Consider the following 18,841-nt stretch of genomic DNA (forward strand, 5'->3'; position numbering starts at 1 on the left):
AGACACAAGAAAAGACAGTTACATGGCCTTAAAATTAATTTGTGAGGCACAAAATGGACATTTTCTCCTTTCTTTAGATATATCAAAAACTGCCTCTACAGGAGCGTTTTCCAAAATTGTAGACCAAAGTTGTCTATTGCATTTAGCTGTGAAGATGCAAGATACAAGCTACCAGAGGTAGAATCTCTGCTATCCTTGATGCTGAGACTGAGCGAGAGGAAAGCTGGTAGTGAAGGGGAGGGAGCATGGGAGCATACATGTAAGGTGCTATTTATATTTCTATTGTGGTATAAGGGTCTTTTATATATAGGTCATTTCTTGCAAAGTTTGACTAATATATCGTGCTTATCACCTATTTCATTTTTATCAGATTTATTTATTCCTAATAAAAAAAATTAAAGCGACAAAGAATTGTAGTAATACTGTTTTTATTTGTGAATTTTATGCAGGCAGTCCTGTACAGGTGACTCAAACTTCTATTTCTTCTTATCTTAAAGAACCTACTGCACTCAAGACTACCAAAAGAACACAGCCTAATGGCTGCTTTCCTACAAGTATATTGTTGTGGTAAGGGCTTAGTATGAATAGTATATTTTTTAATCTGATGACCATGGAGAAAATAAATTGAGGAAATGTAAGTGTATGATACAAAGCAATAACGTGATTTTGAAATATTTGAGACAGAATAATTTTGCTCACACAAGGAGCCTGAAATTTCTTTATCTCTCCAAACTCCAATAAAAGGGAAGTTTATTTTTTTTTCCTAGCTCTAATTATCTGTCTCTTTTAAGGAGGAGGAAATTAAGTAGGTAGGGTTTTAGTTATGACTTCTTTAGATCAAGAAAAAACATTGATTAAAAAACACTGTGGGGATTGAATCTATACCAAAACTGAAAGAAGAAATACCTATACCAAAGAACCTGTTGGATCATTTTTGCTTTTTCATAACTTTGGGGGGGTGGGGGGGGGGAGAAGAAGATTGAAAGCTAAAGCAGTCAGTGTCTTTTTAAATAGGTATTGGTGTTCAGGTATTTAGTTGGTCATGGACTGGAGAAGGTTTTTTTGTTACAAAGTTCTATGTGGTAATGCTAGAATCTAAGGCTAATAATGAGGAAAAATTATTTCTACTGAAAGAGGATTATAACCAAATGAATGATATTTTTAAAATTTCATGTTCACATTTTATACTCCAGTGCAAGAATTGGTTAGAATTATCCAGTTTTATGGCTTCTTCCTCAAATAGCGACCTGTGATTATTGCTGTCTCTCTCTTTCTATTTGGTTGAAGAAAAAGATTCTGACAAGAGTTGTTCTCCTTTTATCTTCTCCAAGGGCTCTTTGAAGAAATAGAATGTTAAAAATGTTTCATGATTGGAAGCATGAAAAGGGGTGAGTAATAACCCCTCTGCACATCCTGATAAAGAGAACTTTTCTGTCTGGACTTTGATGATTTCCACTAAAATTCTTCAACAAGAATTCTTCAGCATGGGCAAAAGTAATGGCTAAAACACTTAGTGATGCAATACTTTTTCTAGTCTGATTAGTCAATGTTGCTGTTTAATAGCACTTTGAAGCTCAGTTATCTTGCAGAGAAACATTACCAGAGTAAAGCAAGTAATTGTCATTTTGAATTCAAAACTAGATTATTTTTCATTATGGAGCATAACAAGTACTCCTTTGTTCCTTTTGTTCACAATTTGTAACTTGTTAGTGGCAATCCAGGAGTTTATGGGAGTCCAGTCACGTTCAGCAAACTGGGAGGACATTAAGAGTGGCAAATGCTTAGGGATTTTGCAGAAGTGCCTCGTGATACCTTCTATTCTCAGCATAGGTTAAAATTAGAACTCGACTGACATTGCATTGGAGTCTGAGTGAGAGTTCTAAATGGTTTTGGTAGTACAGACAAGATTCGTAATTTATCTCTGCTCTTGCCCAGAAAGTAATGAGTCACAGAAAATCCTTGAAAACACCAAATAATTGAGGTAAGTTGTTAAACTCTTTCAGATGCTTGGAGGTGAAGTTGCTGGGAGATCGGATTACTTGGGAGTAAATTTGCAGTTGTTTTACAGCCACGCTTGGGAATTCACTTCTGAATGTGATGGCATGATTATTATGGTTTTAATTTTCCTGACAAATAATAAGATCTAAGAACAAGAAGCTTTTGATGGTAGTCCTGTTACTATATAATTAAATCTTGAAAACTAAGTTGTATACTTAGGCCCTCTTTCATATTTCATGGTTCTAAAGCAATATTTATTGAATAATATGCTTTCCACAGCAAAAGAGAGTTGCCCAGTGTAAGCTTTACTGAAAATAAGTATTGTTTCAACTGTGTAGTCCGATACTGCTTTTAGTAGTACAAGTATTAACAAACGTCTCTTTTCTGCACAATTTATATAAAAAGATTTCTAGTTTTCTACCTAAAAAGGCTTATTGTTCAAAAAATGTCTCTAAAGAAGAAATGATAGATCAGGTAAATCAATCTCAGTAGAAGTTTAATCCTGAAAAATAAGACAATTTAAACTGTAACCACTAATCAGAGCAAAAAAACCTCATACAATGTTTTGGTCATTACTGTTGCATATTGGGATGGGGAATGGGAAAGGTAATTACTATGAGGACCACTGAAAGAGAAGTTAGTCCTTCTAACTAGTAAATGTGATCACATTTATGGGGGAGGGGGAAAGAGGATACAATCCTCTCTTTACAGAAAAAAATTCAATCCCTCTTTAGGAACCCAGATGCCAGACTGCATTGTGCCACACTGTGGCTGCCATTTGCGTCACCTGTCAAATCCTGCCATTTTTCCTTAAAAGAGAACAGTTAAGAATCCTTAATATTAACATATTGGACCAGATTCTTCTTTATTCAAGCATTATAATTTGATTTTTATGCTGTCTTTACAACAGGAAGCAATCCTGACAATTTACATTTCTTATTATTTGCCTATACATTTTTAATTAAGTGATTTCACTATAATCAGGCTTTACAAATAACTATGTTAGCAAAAGACATGGTAAACATAAAATAGAATGATTGACAGTTTGAACACAAAAATGTTCACTAAGCGATTGTGGCTTATCCATGCCACACAAAATTATAATGGAATAAATATCATAGAAAAGATTGCTCTAAAAGACAGACCTGCAGCAATTATTGTAGGGAAATATATGTATGAAAAGACCTGAAGTTCCACTGTTGTTGTTATCTACCTGCTTGTTTGGAAGAAGGTTATCCTCACTTTTTTTGTTTGAATGGATATGTAAGATGTTTTTCTTACTTGTCCCTGCAAGTATTAGTAAAAGGTTTGAAAGGGAGCATTCACATCATCAGTGTTCAGTGTACACTGCTGTTGGCATGAAGTTTAGCCCTCCAAGCTTATCTGAATATCAGTATCTTGGCTCCACTTTATTTCCAAAAAACCCCCTTCCCCAAATGACTACAATAATGGCAATAAGAATGCTTTTTAGAGGGATGCACTGATTAGGATGGCTGAGTATCCTATTTTGCTGCTCTTCAGGAAAATATGTATTAATTATCTCACTAAGGAATAGATAACTTCAAAACTTTAGACTAATTTTTTTTGTTAAAATGTGGATCCTGACAGCAGGGCTACAAGAAGATTCAAAGAGAGATCTGAAGAATTTAATAAAGCCTTTTCTAAAGGTAGCACGTTACTAACTATAAAATACATTATAATGAGTTGAACTATGAAGAAAATGAATGCAAATAAAGTATACTAATTTATTTCCAGCAACAGTTCAGTTTCTTTAAAGTGCAAAACTCCTTTAGTTGCAAGTATTTATACCAGGTAGCTGCCAGCATGCAGCTACCAGGATTTAACTGCCTTAAATTGCAGGTAACAGCTTAATTTCTTCCTGGGAAGGGAATGAATGCTCATATCTGCATTTAATAATTATGGTCAGTACTCAGCCTACCATTGGAAGGAATCGAGAGAAGCAGTTGTTCACTGACTAAGAATGCAGAGAGATTGCAAGAATACCACTACTTATTATTACCTATTTTTATAAAGAGAAAGCAGTTGGTAAAATTCTGTCGGTTCTGTACATTAACTAAATCTAATAATATAATCAAGTGGGTATTGCAGTATTTTAGTTTTCACGTCACTGTCCCCATCTGGTAGCTGATACATGTGCTGATGCATTGAGCCTGAAATTCACAGTCAGATTCCTGTGACTGAATCTGAACATGTAAGGATCATGACTGAAACTGCAGTTTGCATTGGAACATTCAATGCTGTGAAGACGCTTTGGGAAGTGAGAATACACAAGATAAATGAAGAATTACAGAAAGAAAAGGAATTCAGACAGAGGTCTGCAGGAAGGTAGGTAAATTGTAGATTTTTAAGTATGTGAAAAGCTAGACCATATGTTACATTTCAGAAGACTATAATTGGTCTTTTCAAACTCATCCAGAGTCTAATTCTTTAGTCATTACTCCAGCAGAATTCCCACTGGTTAGAATCTAACAGTATGGTCAGGTCAAACCAAGAATTGTGTTCTGTGATAAAAATATTAGCATATAAACTAAATCCCCTAAATTCAGATATTAAAATCCTCTCCTGTGTGGATATTCTAACCAGTGGAGATTTAATTTGTTACACTTTCTTCTCAATGGAGGCATTAACGGGGTCGCTTGGTCTTCTGTCTGGCCAGCAATTTCATGAAATGTGAAGAAATTTAGCATTCTATTTTTGGAACTCTTCCTAATTTTTCAGATGTGTTTGAAATGGAATAACAAATTCAAAAGTTACTAATGGAAAATACAAGCAGAAAGAAAGAGATTTAGCCCAATTTTCATAATTCTTGTTTAAGTCCCCTTTAGAAATCAAGCTAAAAGAACCCCTAGCTGATTGACCTTGTTTGATTGCACTTACATTTGGTGGAACTGAAGGCTTCCTTTTTAGGAAACTGCTTCAAAATTAACAGCTTTGGAACTTAATTCCACATGACTTTATATTCTGTTGCCCTGCTGCAACGTCATGAAAGTGAATGAAGTTAAGTCTTCCTTCTGACTAAATTTGAAAAACTGTAAAATAGAATTCCTATAAATTACCTCAGCCAAACATTACTTTATGTTCTTGTCTTCCCTCAAATTGATAGTATATTTAGCATCTAGATATAGTAAATGTTGTTTGACATCTAAAAAGGCTACTGTCTCTTTGTTTCAGAAAATAGAATGGATAGTAATTATTGCCTGTGTTCATTGTTGCACCTCTGACAGATCTTCTTTCCTTTGTAGGCTACTACTTGTCTGGGAGGAGAGAGCCACTTTAGCAAAGCTCAAAGAAAAAGTTATTAATGAAGATGGAAGAGCAATTTTAAGGATAGAGGAAGAAGAATGGAAGGTAGTGTTGATAGGAATGAATGTTGCTTGAGTTGAATGACTGGTGTATTAGAAAACTACTATTTACAACTTTACACTCACAGTTGTACTATTTTTAATCTATGAAGTGCTCACTGTGTGCTTTGCTAACAATGAATTGAGACACACTGTTGTGAGAGTGTAAAAGCAAGCTGATTTTTTTTAGTCCTGAATATTAAGCATTACTCTGCAAAAATATAGCCCAAAAGGCTTTTCTGCATTAGAAATTATTTACACTGCAAATTATGAGTTTAATTATGTAAATCCTCATTTAACATTAACACACCAGAACTAATGAAATGCATCAAGGTGAAAACCCTCTGTGTTTAGGTGCATGAAAATATTTTTCTGTTGTTTACTTTCTCTTTCTAAGAGTGAAAATGAGCCAGTAGATTCCCAGAATACTATTATTCTTGTTTCTAATGCATGGGGGGAAGCGGCTAACTGTAGAATCAACGACAGAGTGGAAACTAACAGTCTGTTCTAAGCCACACAGAAATGCAGCTGCCAGTTCCTATGAAGTGATGAGAATTAGACTATGTCAAGGCCAGTGAGAGAGTGACAGCCACACCCAGCAATACTCTGGTGGTCCATAGGCCAGTGTTCCTTGTTCGGAACTCATAGCATACAGACATTGTAGTTTTTCTGTCCCTCATCTCTTCTGCTCTCAGCTGCTCACTGTTTTTCTTAACAGAATAGGAAATACAATTTAGATCACCATTTAAATGCAAAAAGCTATTTAGAGCAGTTTCATCTTCCGTTATATTGGCTTTGTTTAAAAAAAAAAAAAAGGAATAAAAGCAAGCCTGAAGCTTTTCAAGCGATGACAGTAGTGCAGATATCTAAATCCTGGGAGCAAAAAGTGGGCAGGTTAAATCTGTGGTCAGAATGACCCATGTTGATGGTGTTCATTTCGGAATGTTACAGTCTAGCTTGAGAAGAAGGAAAGATTTTTTTTTCTTTTTTTCTTTTTTTTTTTAATCACAAGACTGTTACTGTTTCAAATAAAACTTCTGCCTGAGCCTGTATTCTTGTTGTAGACTAAGCTGAATTTCTTCTGGTTCATATTTCTTGTCTTAGACACTACCTTCATGCTTATTGAAACTAGTCCATCTCCAGGAATGGCAGCTTCATAGAACTAGTTTGCAGAAAATTCCTCAGTTCATTGGAAGATTTCACAATCTTGTTGTTCTGGATCTGTCCCGGAACTCAATTGAAAGTGTACCTAAAGAAATCGGTGAGCTGTGCTTTCTTTTATTTTAAGCTGCTTTTCTAAGAAAATTAATCTTACACAAACATGTCATTTTTGTGCACTTTGCCTGTCTAACAATCCTATTGGGTAGTTAGAAAACAGACTATTTAAATCTGACAGTGAGATAAAGATCTTAAAACCATGGATTCCCTATAAATTAAAAAAATGGCCGGATGGAGCAGACATATCTTTATGAAAGCTTCCCATGAGAAAAAAGCTTGTAAGCACGGCAGATACTAGACATCAGAATGCAGCTAGAAAAGTGATATTGAAAAACAGGCTTCATGTTCTAGAGTCCACAGCATGAGTAGCCTATGTTCGTGAGTTTTTTTAAGTTTTTGGCATTTTTTTGTAGCACTCTACTAGAGTGCAGTTCTGTACTAAAGAGTCCTGAAGTCCTACTATTTGAATTTCAATGAATTTTTTTTTAGTGACAACACAGAGCACTTGTATAACAGTATAAGGATAACACAAAACAAGTAATAATGTATTTCAAATAGAATGAATGTGAACATTTCTCATTTGTGCTTTCTGCAGGCCAGCTGACTAGCCTCCAAGAGCTGCTTCTCAGTTACAATAGAATAAAGTCTGTTCCTAAGGAAATAAGTAATTGCGTCAGTCTGGAAAGATTGGAACTGGCTGTCAACAGGAGCATCTGTGATCTTCCTCCTCAGGTTTTGACAGACTGTTTTGTTTAATGCATATTTTGAATTTATCCAAAACCAATTATCATTAAACGTTGCACTCCATGTTTTCAGATTTGCTTTGATATTCTGATTTCACAACTACTCCACAGAAACGCGTATGTGAACAATATTTGTGTGACTAGTCAAACTGAAGCCACATGAGAAGGACATACATACACTTGAGTAGTTGAAGGAGCCAGTCTTTATTTTGTCCAGATAAATGACTTGGTAGTGCATATAGGACAGTGATACGCTCGATGTTAATTTGTTTAGGCTGAAGGTCTTCACTGATTTACCCCACTGAGGATCTAATGCCTTAGCACAGAGAAGTTCCCTTTTATGGTTGAGAATACAAATTCCTACCATATGCCAGGACACAACTGTAAGCATCTTCACCAGAGCTGCTAGCTATGAAAAGGGTTTGTGTGATTTATACAACTGCCTACGCACAAAGAGTTGAACAAATGTTGTTCTGAGTGTTGAAAGTACTTAAAAGAGAATAAAAACAACTGCTTACCTACTATTGTTTTAATTTGGACTGCCCTAAACATGAGAGACACCTGCATCTTTAAGTATTAGTCTCTTAGACAGAGATGACAAGTATGTAACCGTATCTACTTGTTTTAATTTATTTTAAAAAACAGTAGTGGCAATAGTTGACAGCAATCAGTGCCTTGCAAAATTGAGCGAGTCCAAACAGTAATACCTAATAACAAATCTTCAAATGAAAATATATAGTATTAATCAGAATCCAGAATTTACAAAATCTATGTGGATACAAGTTACGTGGTGTAATGTAGAGTGATAGCTTTTAAATTAACAGCTCATAGCAAATACATAGTTCTGTCCTATTGAGACTACAGTGATGTGAACACCATGAAGCTTTGGTTATATGTACTTGGGTGGCATTCAGTGTTTAGACAGTTGGACCAGATTTGCAATAAAACATCTTTGCATCACTTGAACATTGTAAAAGCACCTGAAGGCATGATTCACCAAAGGACTTAGGTGTTGCAATGGTAAACGAAGCTATGTTTAATTTTTAGAATGTCTTGTCATAGTAGTAGACTTCACAACACGGAAGGTGTCTAGGTTCACTCTAAAATACAGTCCATGCAATTTGATCCATAAAAATCTAAATATTTGACTAATGAAAAATGGCATATTGCACGGAGTATGAAATACAAAGGACAGTGGTGTCTTTAAAATTCTTTTTCTTCTCCAGGCTTGGGGTGTATCTGCATTGTAGCCATGGCATTCAGCTTCTCAGCAGTTAGGGCACTCACTACCAGGTGGGAGATAAAGTTCTTCTGCCTGATCAGTTTCAAACCTACCTACCTTCCAGGCGAGAACTATAATTGTTAGGTAATACCAGCTAATGTAACTCAGAAACCATTCTGTGTTTACTAACTCCAAAATGTGTTGTAATGTTTTAAAATTGTTTCTTTTTTTCAGTCAACATTATTACAGGACTGCTGTAATGGAACAACTATACAAACTTGCATTGAATCTCCCTTTCTTTCAGCTCAGTGATTTAAAGAAGCTTTCACACATAGATTTGTCCATGAATCAGTTTACTACCATCCCTTCAGCTCTTCTCAACCTGCCAAATCTAGAATGGTTAGATATGGGGGGAAATAAACTCCAGGAGCTTCCTGATGCAATTGACAGGTAAATAAAGCTTAAAGCTCACATCTTAGTCTCAATTCCATTGCATTGAAATTCTAATTATTAAATCCTACTTCAAAAGATTATTTGAATGTTAACCTCACTGCAGACTTAGGATTTATCAGCCCTAATGTGATATTTTGGATGAGCTGGAATAATCCATTCAATAAACAACAAGCAATAAATGCAGTATCATCTATCAAGTTAAGTATTTCTTGCCAATGACATTTTTGACCAGAAGTTAGGTGATTATCTTGGATATGGTGTTTCCTTTGAGAATTGTTGTATTGTTTATGAGAGTCCTTTATGTGGCTGTAAAAAGGAATCAATTAATTACTTTATATTAATGATTGATAAGATTAATTTTCTAAATCTTGACTGACTGCACAAATACCTCTTTTACAGAATGGAGAATCTCCACACTTTATGGCTCCAAAGGAATGAGATAAACTCTTTGCCAGAAACCATTGGTAATATGAAAAATCTCAGTACTCTTGTTCTTAGCAATAACAAACTTAAGAATATTCCAGCTTGTATGAAGGACATGACAAATCTGAGGTAAGAAAAAGCAACAGAAATATTAATAAAAATACTAGAAAATTAAGTTTTAAAGCCTCCCTTGAGTTGTATATCATAGAGTGATACTCAGGAAGTGGAAAAGAAAAGACATGTCCACAATTGTACAGATGGACACAATACTATATAAATCAGCATAATTACACAGATTCACAACAGTTGAGGATCTGGTCGAGAAAGCTTTGTGTAGCACAACTCATTTAAAGAAGTAAGCTATGATAGTTACAGTCCCAAATGAAAAAGGAGACTGTAATACATTTTCTCATTTTGGAAAGGTCCATATGCCCACTTCTAATTGGCCTTTTATATCCCTCTCTAAAGCCAAGAGCTAGGAGGAGAAATATGTGACAAGCATAAAAATGACAAAAAGTAGAACTTTCGCACTGAGAAGTCAAGCATTCAGAATTAAACAAAAAGGATTAGGTATAAGGATACAGATGAAGCTCTCCAGTACTTGATTTGAAAAATAAAAAAAGAATTAATGTAAATTTTTAATTCATAGAATTGGAAATATTATTTTGTATACTGTGACAGAAACTTCCCTGTTGTTTGCGTTTTCATTTGAATTACTGGATGCTGGCCATTTTAGAGAAAGAATGCTAGTCTAAATAAATCACGTCTAACCCAGTAAGACAATTCCTGTTTTCAGATGTTTTGGAAAAAGCAGCACCTCTTTAAACAAATATATACAAGGATAGGCCCAGGGATGGACCAAGAACAGAGGGAGACAGGGCTGGCTATTGCCTTGCAAAGTTGGGAGGATGCAGGCATTTGCACTCTTGTTCTCATCCACTCATCTGTTTGTGGAAGCTCAATAAGGCTGACAATGTGGTGAAAACCTGAAGACAAAACAATGAGGACTGCAATGTTTTCTCCCACCACAATTAGCTACTGTTATTATAAGGTGTCTTCTTAGCTTAGTTTACTTAATACTACTAATATAGTGGTGAGTTTAGTATAAGACAAGACTTATTTTATTTTGCTCAAAATAGCGTTTGAGGAATCTTAATTCAGTTTCAAAAGAGTTGTTCTCTCTGGACAAAACCTATTGCAAGAGTAACCTTTTCTGGTGAACTGTCAGATTTGTCAACTTCAGAGACAACCCACTGGAGTTAGATGTAACACTCCCTCCATGTGAGAATACAGAAGAGGAGGAGCAACAGGAAATGTTCGGCATTGAATTCATGCACATGTATATCCAGGAGTCACTCAAGAAAACAGGTATGGCTTCTTTATTAATTAATTCTAATCTCTCTGGAATACAGTGAGGAAGGGAAGGATAAACTGGATAAAAGAAAGCTAGGATATGTATACAAGTGAAACATGAATAATCTTCTAATAAATGAGTAACATTTTCCAAAAATCCGTAAACAGATTTTTTACTGAGGGCAGGGGTACTTTTATCAGGAGTTGGCACAGTAGCTCTTCACATGAATAACACACATTCTAGTAGGAACATACTGGAACCATGGAACATTGGAATAAATGTGCCCGAGTTACCTACAGCCTGGATAACTGGAAGTTGATGACTGTCTCTTGTATTTGCAATTTAATCCGTTTACATAGTGTGGGTCTCCCAGCACTGTTTGTCCCATGAAGCTCAACTTTCCCTATTTTTGAATGTTGTCCAGATGGGGACTACCACAGAAGGATGTAAGGGAGAGATGCCTATGTTCCCAACACACAACATTTTTTAGCAATGAAGTATCAACACCTGATAAACAGATGTTTCTCACAATTTGCTTTCCCTGACAGAAAATCCAGTCACCTAAACAAAACACCCCCACAATTTCATCCCACTTCTAGATCACTATGAGAAAAACACCCGCTGTTATTAGTCTCAAAGATAACAGCTTAAAGGTTGCAGTAAGAGACCAAAATAAGCACTTTTGAACAGATACGCAGGTGGCAGCTGTTACTTGCAGAGAGAACTTCATTGCAGATATAAAATGTTCTCTCTGATCTTCAGTCTATATATTGTGAAGGCTTAAAAAAATGAATGACTGAAATGCTCTTGATTTAGAACACTAAGCCAGCTTTTTTCTTATCGATACTTCATGAATGAAGAATCAAATTAGCAAAAATCTATCAAGATGACAGTTTACAAATAAGTTTTCTTCCTTAACAGATTCCCCTAGCAGCGTGGGCTGATGAAAGTACCTAGGCCTACTTAAATAATTTAAGAGGAAATACAAAGCTATCCTGAACTTCAAAGTGAAAACAAAGTATGTTAATTTCTCTTATTTTACCCGTTGTCTTTCAGGAAATCTGGAAAGTTGTCCTTCTGGTCCTTCTCCTATCATAAATGCTAATGAATAAAGAATGTAACTGTGAATGGAAAAAAATATCAAGTATACTTCCTCCTAGCAAAGAGGCTTACAACAGGTTTCAAATATTTTTTAAGGATTTTATTTTTCCACTGATGAGAACTGGTTTGCATATTTGTAATTCTCAGTGAAACTGGGAAATATAAGACCTTTTCCTGGGTACAGGAAAGACTAAAACAGTTTTTTTGTAAGCAATGAATTAGCTTTTTAAAAAATCCAGATAAGTTTTATAGTTTTTTTTTCCTATCAATTCCAAGTCTAATCTCCTGTCATGTAGTTGGCTCTGGTATCAAAGATGGACTTGGGACAGCTGTCAACAGGACATTCTCCAAGGACACAGCAGACTCTGTATAATACTGTAGTGCAGCATTGTATCCTCGTTGTTGTAAATATTCAATCCGTCCGTGATCAATCAGCAGTTTACAGAGGCAACCTATCTCCTTTCGTTCTTCAACAGTAAGTATCCTAGTTTCATAAAAAGGAGGAAAAGAACGAACGACATGTCAGAACAATAGTTTTGTTAATTAACATTAGTAGTTAAGCTTAGAAAAACTACTGAAATCACTATAAGTTCATTTCAATTCAGGCAAGCATGACTGTTTAAATATTTTGCAATGTTTGTCCAGGAAAATTGAATTTTTAAAGTAGAATATTTCTATAAATTTAGTAATTAAAATGTTTCTGTAAAATGAGTCATTTTGAGGACCCAAAACAATTTCATATACCACTATACATAATTTTGCTTTTCTGCAGGAGTCCATTTACTCGAAAAAAATTACATACCCTTGTAAAGTATCAGAACCACTCTCCGTCTTGCTGAATGTTTGCTCATGTTCTTCTGTGTCGTTAGTTTGATCTTCACTTGTAGAGGTTTTGGTTGTGGTTTCTCGCATGCCACAAGTGGCCCAACTACTCATTCTCTGAAAATAATGAAATTCTACTGGTCCAAGTCCTACTGATTTAAAGAACTCTCTGCCTACATAATGTGTCCAGTCACACTTGTGATGGCAACACAGTGCAATAACAATTCCAGCTACAGGCTTACAGTCTTCTTTGTTGCTTTCATTATCAGCAGAATTGTTAGAAGCCACTTCTGTCTTATCAGTCCTAGAACGTTTTGGTGCAGGCTCTTCATTTTCTCCATCACAGCAAGCTGTATAACTTTCAACCAAGCATCTCAAAGCAAGATCTGGGAAAAAACAGATATCCCCGCCACCCCCCCAAAAATAGCAATGAACACCATGCCATTATTTATACAGGCTGTATCATGGTTGGGAGTGTACTTCCCACAAAGAAGGATAAAAGTATACATCACAAACTAAGCCAAAAAGCAATTTTAAGGATAACTAAAAGTTACAAGCATGCCTGGAAATCATGAAAATCCTAAATGCTAAATGAATATTATGAGACCTCTGGAGCTACTAAGGGCTTATACTCTTGAATATCCGTTCTACACAAGTGAATTTGAAATACTTTGGTTAACAAACTGGTGTATCGTAGGAGGATCTCCTTCCTGTAAAAAGTATTTGCTCTAAAAGTTTGATACCTAGGACACAATCTATTTAATATGTACATGTACTTCTTAAATGCTTAACAGTGTCATCTTTGTAACAGTACCTGTATAGGTGTGATATTTGAGGTGTCTCTACTTAGTAGACATATAACATTAGAAAAAGTGTATTAGTTTGAAATTATCAGGACAGAAACACATTCTTCTCATCTGTTTGCTTGGGCTACATATTCAGACAGCCAATACAAATTTAGAAAGAAAAATATTTCAGAGTAGAGGAGACGGTGTTAAAAAAAAAAAAAAAAAAGATACTTTCAACAGTTTACAAATACATGACCCATGCCACCACACACTATTCTTTGTTCTACTCTATAAAAAACAAAAAAGGTTTTACTTCTGTCTAAAGTAGCCTTGCATCTATTAGCCATTTACTATTCCACTGAAGTCAATAGATATTTAGAATATAATTGCTACATTCACCAACAAAAGGTTAGAGGACAAGAAAAGCTTGAAAGGACAGTTTGGAAGATCAGTCCATTCAGATTGTAAGATTTAGTATCCTAACTTTCTGCAGTTAACACATATATAATCATACCTGTCGCAGCACCACACAAATGCTTCCCCATTCCTACCACTGGTAGTTTTTTCTTCTCCAAAACAGGTACCTTCTCTGGAGGGGGCAGGGGGTGGGGTAGGTGGGAAAAGGAAAATAAACAAACACACACAATCCACAGCAACCCCAGAACCTCTATTATTATAGTTGGGGCAATATTTTTTCTGGATAATATAATTTCAGCACACACAGAAAAAAAAAGTAATAAATGTTTACCACTACTAAAAATACAGTGGTCTGTACATACAGTTATAAGCTATTCAAAGGAAAGTTTCTAAAACAAATGAAGAGAATCGGATGCTGTGGCTGAGAAGCATATTTAACCATTTCAGCCTTTCTATACTGCCTATGAAATGTAAATATTACATTTATGCATCTCCTGATGACAGGTGTTCCCAGAAATTCTATAGTATTGATATGCATAGCACATCAATGATATGCATGACTTCATTCTGCACACCTAAAACAAACAATGCAAAGGTATTTAATCCTGCAAGTTCTCAAAAACCTTCAAAATGTTTTTGTTTTGGTATTTCTCACCTATAATGATGTCCGGTAAGTGTATAAAAAGCAGAAAATTTTAAATCTCCATTTAATATATATACATGTGTGTATTATGTATATACACACAGCATTAATGTGTCCAAGCAACCACTGAGAATAATCTTCAAGTACATTTAAGTGTGCTACATACAAATTGACTTGAACTCCAGTATTCAAAATCTAAAACTAAGCCTCTATTTCAGAATTATGCAAGCCAAGAAGGAACTTACTTAAACATAAATGTTGAATATCAACTTGAAGCCTTTCAAATACAGAATCTCTCCTTTTATGTTTTCCATCCACCTGTGTAAACAGAACAAGATCATTAAGTAGGGCTGGCCACTAATAATTATAATTTTGCTCCAGGTATTAATGCCAGACTTTTCCTGTCAAGTCAACATCTGCACCTTTCCAACATTATACACCAGGATTTTTTTTCTAATAAACTTGCTATTGGCCAAGTATGGAATGTAGGCAATCACACTTCCAAAACTTTTAAAAATTAAAGGCTTTATGTTATTTTTGAAGATAAAAAGCAAATACTAACAGCTTCAATGACAACAATTTAAAAATTTTACTCTGCTAATGTGACAATATCCTCTTACCTTGAATCTTGTAGTTGCCCTTTCCACAAGCAAAAACTGAACATTTTCAACATTCTGTAAGGCAACATCAACCCAATGAGACAGCTTTCCTCGCCCAGCTCCAAACTCAACAAAACATCTTCCTGGACCAAGTAAATGTAATTTTTCCATGTTACCTAAAATAGAAGCCTACAAACATCAAAAGATTATTTATGAACCAAGCAAATGCATACACTGTGTATTGTAATGCCTGATAGAAAAATGATTACTTCACCAAACTGCAGAAGACTTTTTCAGGTCTTCCCTTCCATGAGGGATGAGGGAAAAGATCTTATGTGTACAGAGGAAAGGGATTATAAATTCTGGCTAGTCAGCATCACCCTGCCCTTCTTCCACTGCTCACAGAACTCCACCCAGAAGTTTTTGGAATGGATTTTTGGGATCAGGTACACATTATAATATTCTTCTCTGCTGATTCTTGAAGTAGCCATCCAAATATGGGTACTGTACTGGATCTTCTGTGAAGCATCAGTGCCTGCAGAGCCCTCTCTCTCTGCTGCAGTTATGCATTTTGTAATACATAGGAAAGTAAAGCACGGGAAGAAAGTACAGGAAACAGACATTTCTTACTTTTAAATTTTTCTTTCCAAAACTTTCTATTTTGCTACAGTATGCAATCCATCTCCCTTAAAATTCCTGCTGTTCAATATACATTAAAAAGGCAGAAGGTAAACTCAGGCTCTCCAATTCTTTTTATGCATCTGTTACAAAATCAGGAAGTCTAGGACCAGCTCTTACAGAAAAAGTAAAAAGTTCCTTTTACTTCTTAGCAAATACAACATTTTACCTTTTGTAGCTCAGATTTATTATGAGTTAATATAAAATAAGAATATATAAGTAAAAATTCAGAACATCACACAATTTGTAATTTATTTCAGTATCCTAATAAACTCTTGTTACTAACACTTAACAAAGCAGCCATTCAAAGACTATATATATGCTGTTGTTTGAAGAGCATAGAGTTATACAGCATATCAGATTTCCTCTGTATGAAGTGACTAGCATTACGCATGCACAGTCGCTCGAATTTACAGCAGCAGAATTCCACATATTTAAAAACATCTATAGCTATTAGTAAAGCAGTGACCATACCTGTTGTTTCAAGTGTTTGAACGCAGATTCCCCATTCTTTGGGTCATGTAAGGCTTCTTGTAAAGCCTGGTGGGACAGTATTTGTTCTTTAAGGCGAAGTTCCAGGCCTGCATGCAAATGCAAAACTTTTAGGTATAGGTTTCCAGTTTCCAAGAGTTTCTGGTTTTGTAACACACACATTACAATATTCAGACGTGAGCTCAATTTGTAGCACTACCAAAATAGTCTGTTGGGAGCATAAATCTATCATCGTATGTTTATAACAGAGCTGTATTGTTACCTGTAGTGATATTTGAGTGGGAAACAAAAAACACAAAAGGAAGGGAAATTAGCTATATGAACAAAAGATCAGTGTTTTATCATTCTCTCAATCTAGTTTATTCTTCTGAGTAAAATTTAGCTATTGGAGGATTGCCTACATCTTGATGATAATTACTTCAGATGTGTTTAGTGCCAAATGTCTCACATTTTCACAGATCTCTAACAACAAAAATAACAATGAAATATTTAATCAATTCCATTTAAAACATCTTATTTTCAGTGTTAAGTAAGCTCACCATTACTTGCTTTTTTCAACTTGATAATTAAGTTCTCCAGCTCTTCTTTGGATAGAGAAGAGATAGGTACCTTTTTAAGGAAAAAAAAGTGCCACCCATAAGTACAAGACCTTTTTATTTTTGCTAGTTAAAGAACTATATGACTAAAGAGTCATATGATAAATTGCAACATGTTATGTAGGGGCCGAGCTTTAGAACAAATAAGTGTACTCACTTGTTTTTCTGGTATTTCTGCTACATCTTTTAAACCTGCATTAATATCTTGAACAAAGTAGACCTTTAAAAATCAAAAGAAAAGAAATCTGATTCTGTTAATAACCAGGAAGCAAAAAGCTAAATTCTTCAGTGTTTTATCGTAAGGTACATAGCAACAGGAATCCACTGCAAAAGAAGAGATTCAAAGTAATTTTTTTTCCTATAGTCTGATCCTGAATCCCCAGCAGAAATGACTGTTCTGACACATTTTGACAAGATTGAACATGTTCATAAGAGTTAAGCTGTCAATGCTTACTAGACTGATTCCAGTGACGATTTTAAAGTTTTCCAGGTAATACTAAAGGTGCAATACTGATAAGGCAGAAAGGCAGACAATAAAAAAGCCATCTTCTGTTTTCTTGAAACAGCTGTTGAGACAGACATCCTCCTATTCCTTCCCTCAGCACTGGCTGCAACTGTCAGCCTAGCTTTCCATAATCCCCTGCTAGCTTGAGTGAAGCAGGCAGTTGGTTAGGGCAGCAGACTCCCAGAGGTAGGAAAACGCCTAGAGCCTCTCTGCTAGTTTTGCTTTCCGAGGACAATCTCTCACCAAGCCTCTAAAATGAATGGCATTGTGAGAGGCTGTTCTTAGAGGAAGTTTTTGAGAAAAATGAATTCAGCATTTTCATTTGTAACTAAGAGAACTGAAAAGTTGTACTAAACTACAGTGAGAGGGGACATAGAAGATGAGGAGACTGGAGTGTGAATTCCATTTCAACAAGTACTTATTCAGCTTCCATACTGTCCTTACTGTAGTGCTTGCTAAGGCTGCTGTCCTCCAGTTCACAGCTGCTGTCAGCACAATAAATTCTCTGCAGAGCTGTAATGTTTAGGGTCTTAAATCTGAGAGGAAGTAGTGCTGAATTTACACTGCACTTACCGGCTTTGGCTTCTCTCTTGAATTACATTTTTTTAAATGCTTTTGTAGTTGGTCTTCATATACAGTGCTAAAATCCAAATGGAAAGAAAACTAAGTAACAGCATTTATCACGTGAACTCTGACAAACAGGAAAAGCATTTACATATACTTACTGTTTTGGATCAAGAGGGCATGGAATTCTTTTTCTGTCATTTTCTTCCTAGTTATAAAAATTTTAGACAACACTTCAGCATGCATTTAGTGTTCCTGTGTTAGAAAAGCTGTTGAGGGACATCTGAGTTTCATAAAACATCTATTCTGAGGTAGGTGGGTTAACCGGAATGGAGGAACTGAGACAAGAATTTAATACTTAAATGGATGCTAACAGAATAAACCTATAATGTAATGGCAGTATTACTGCTGAGCTGAACTGATGGCCTTAGCACACCCAGGGCTCAAAGGAAGGCGCAGGCGCTGCCTCTCCTGCCCGTGCTGCCGGGCCAGCTCAGGCGGACATGCCACCCCAGGCCTACCGGGGTGCCGCCGGGGCTTCGTGCCTGCCCCGGCCCCTCCCACAGAACCCGGGGCTCCCCAGACCCCAGGAGCCCATCCTCCCCAGCCAGAGAAGGGGGCCTGCTACCCTGCCCGGCAAGGCCCGGTACCTCCTGCTGCCCATGCTCTCCGCAAAAGCATCTCCCAGGAGCCGGGATCATCTTGCAGAAGCGCTTCTTCCTCTCCACGAAGTAGGCACATCGCCCTGGAACCGGAGAGCCCCGGCTCTCCCTTGGCTGCCCCGCCGCCATTTCCGTCCCAGCACCCCCTGCGCTCCTCGCCTCGGCTCCATGTTGAGGCTCCTCCTCCGCGGGAGCCGGGCG

The 18,841-nt window shown here is 36.2% G+C and overlaps 2 protein-coding genes across 2 annotated transcripts; one reads left to right on the plus strand and one right to left on the minus strand.

Moving 5' to 3' along the window:
- Positions 1-1,913: 1,913 nt before the first annotated feature.
- Positions 1,914-11,891, plus strand: LRRC39 (leucine rich repeat containing 39). The gene is made up of 9 exons (XM_050900849.1): positions 1,914-1,981; positions 4,144-4,344; positions 5,262-5,367; positions 6,465-6,621; positions 7,174-7,310; positions 8,848-8,993; positions 9,396-9,548; positions 10,648-10,787; positions 11,830-11,891. The coding sequence occupies exons 2-9, from the start codon at positions 4,220-4,222 to the stop codon at positions 11,883-11,885; spliced, it is 1,020 nt and encodes a 339-aa protein (XP_050756806.1). The 5' UTR covers positions 1,914-1,981; positions 4,144-4,219; the 3' UTR covers positions 11,886-11,891.
- TRMT13 (tRNA methyltransferase 13 homolog) lies at positions 10,772-18,769 on the minus strand. Its single transcript, XM_050901006.1, has 11 exons — positions 18,629-18,769; positions 18,140-18,186; positions 17,988-18,054; positions 17,067-17,129; positions 16,853-16,922; positions 16,296-16,402; positions 15,165-15,332; positions 14,790-14,862; positions 13,999-14,073; positions 12,677-13,082; positions 10,772-12,358 (listed from the first exon to the last, which is right to left on the minus strand). Exons 1-11 carry the CDS (start codon positions 18,767-18,769, stop codon positions 12,163-12,165), a joined length of 1,413 nt encoding a protein of 470 aa, XP_050756963.1. The 3' UTR covers positions 10,772-12,162.
- Positions 18,770-18,841: the final 72 nt, after the last annotated feature.

Source organism: Gymnogyps californianus, chromosome 8 (assembly GCF_018139145.2).
Source record: "Gymnogyps californianus isolate 813 chromosome 8, ASM1813914v2, whole genome shotgun sequence".
Lineage (NCBI taxonomy): Eukaryota > Metazoa > Chordata > Aves > Accipitriformes > Cathartidae > Gymnogyps > Gymnogyps californianus.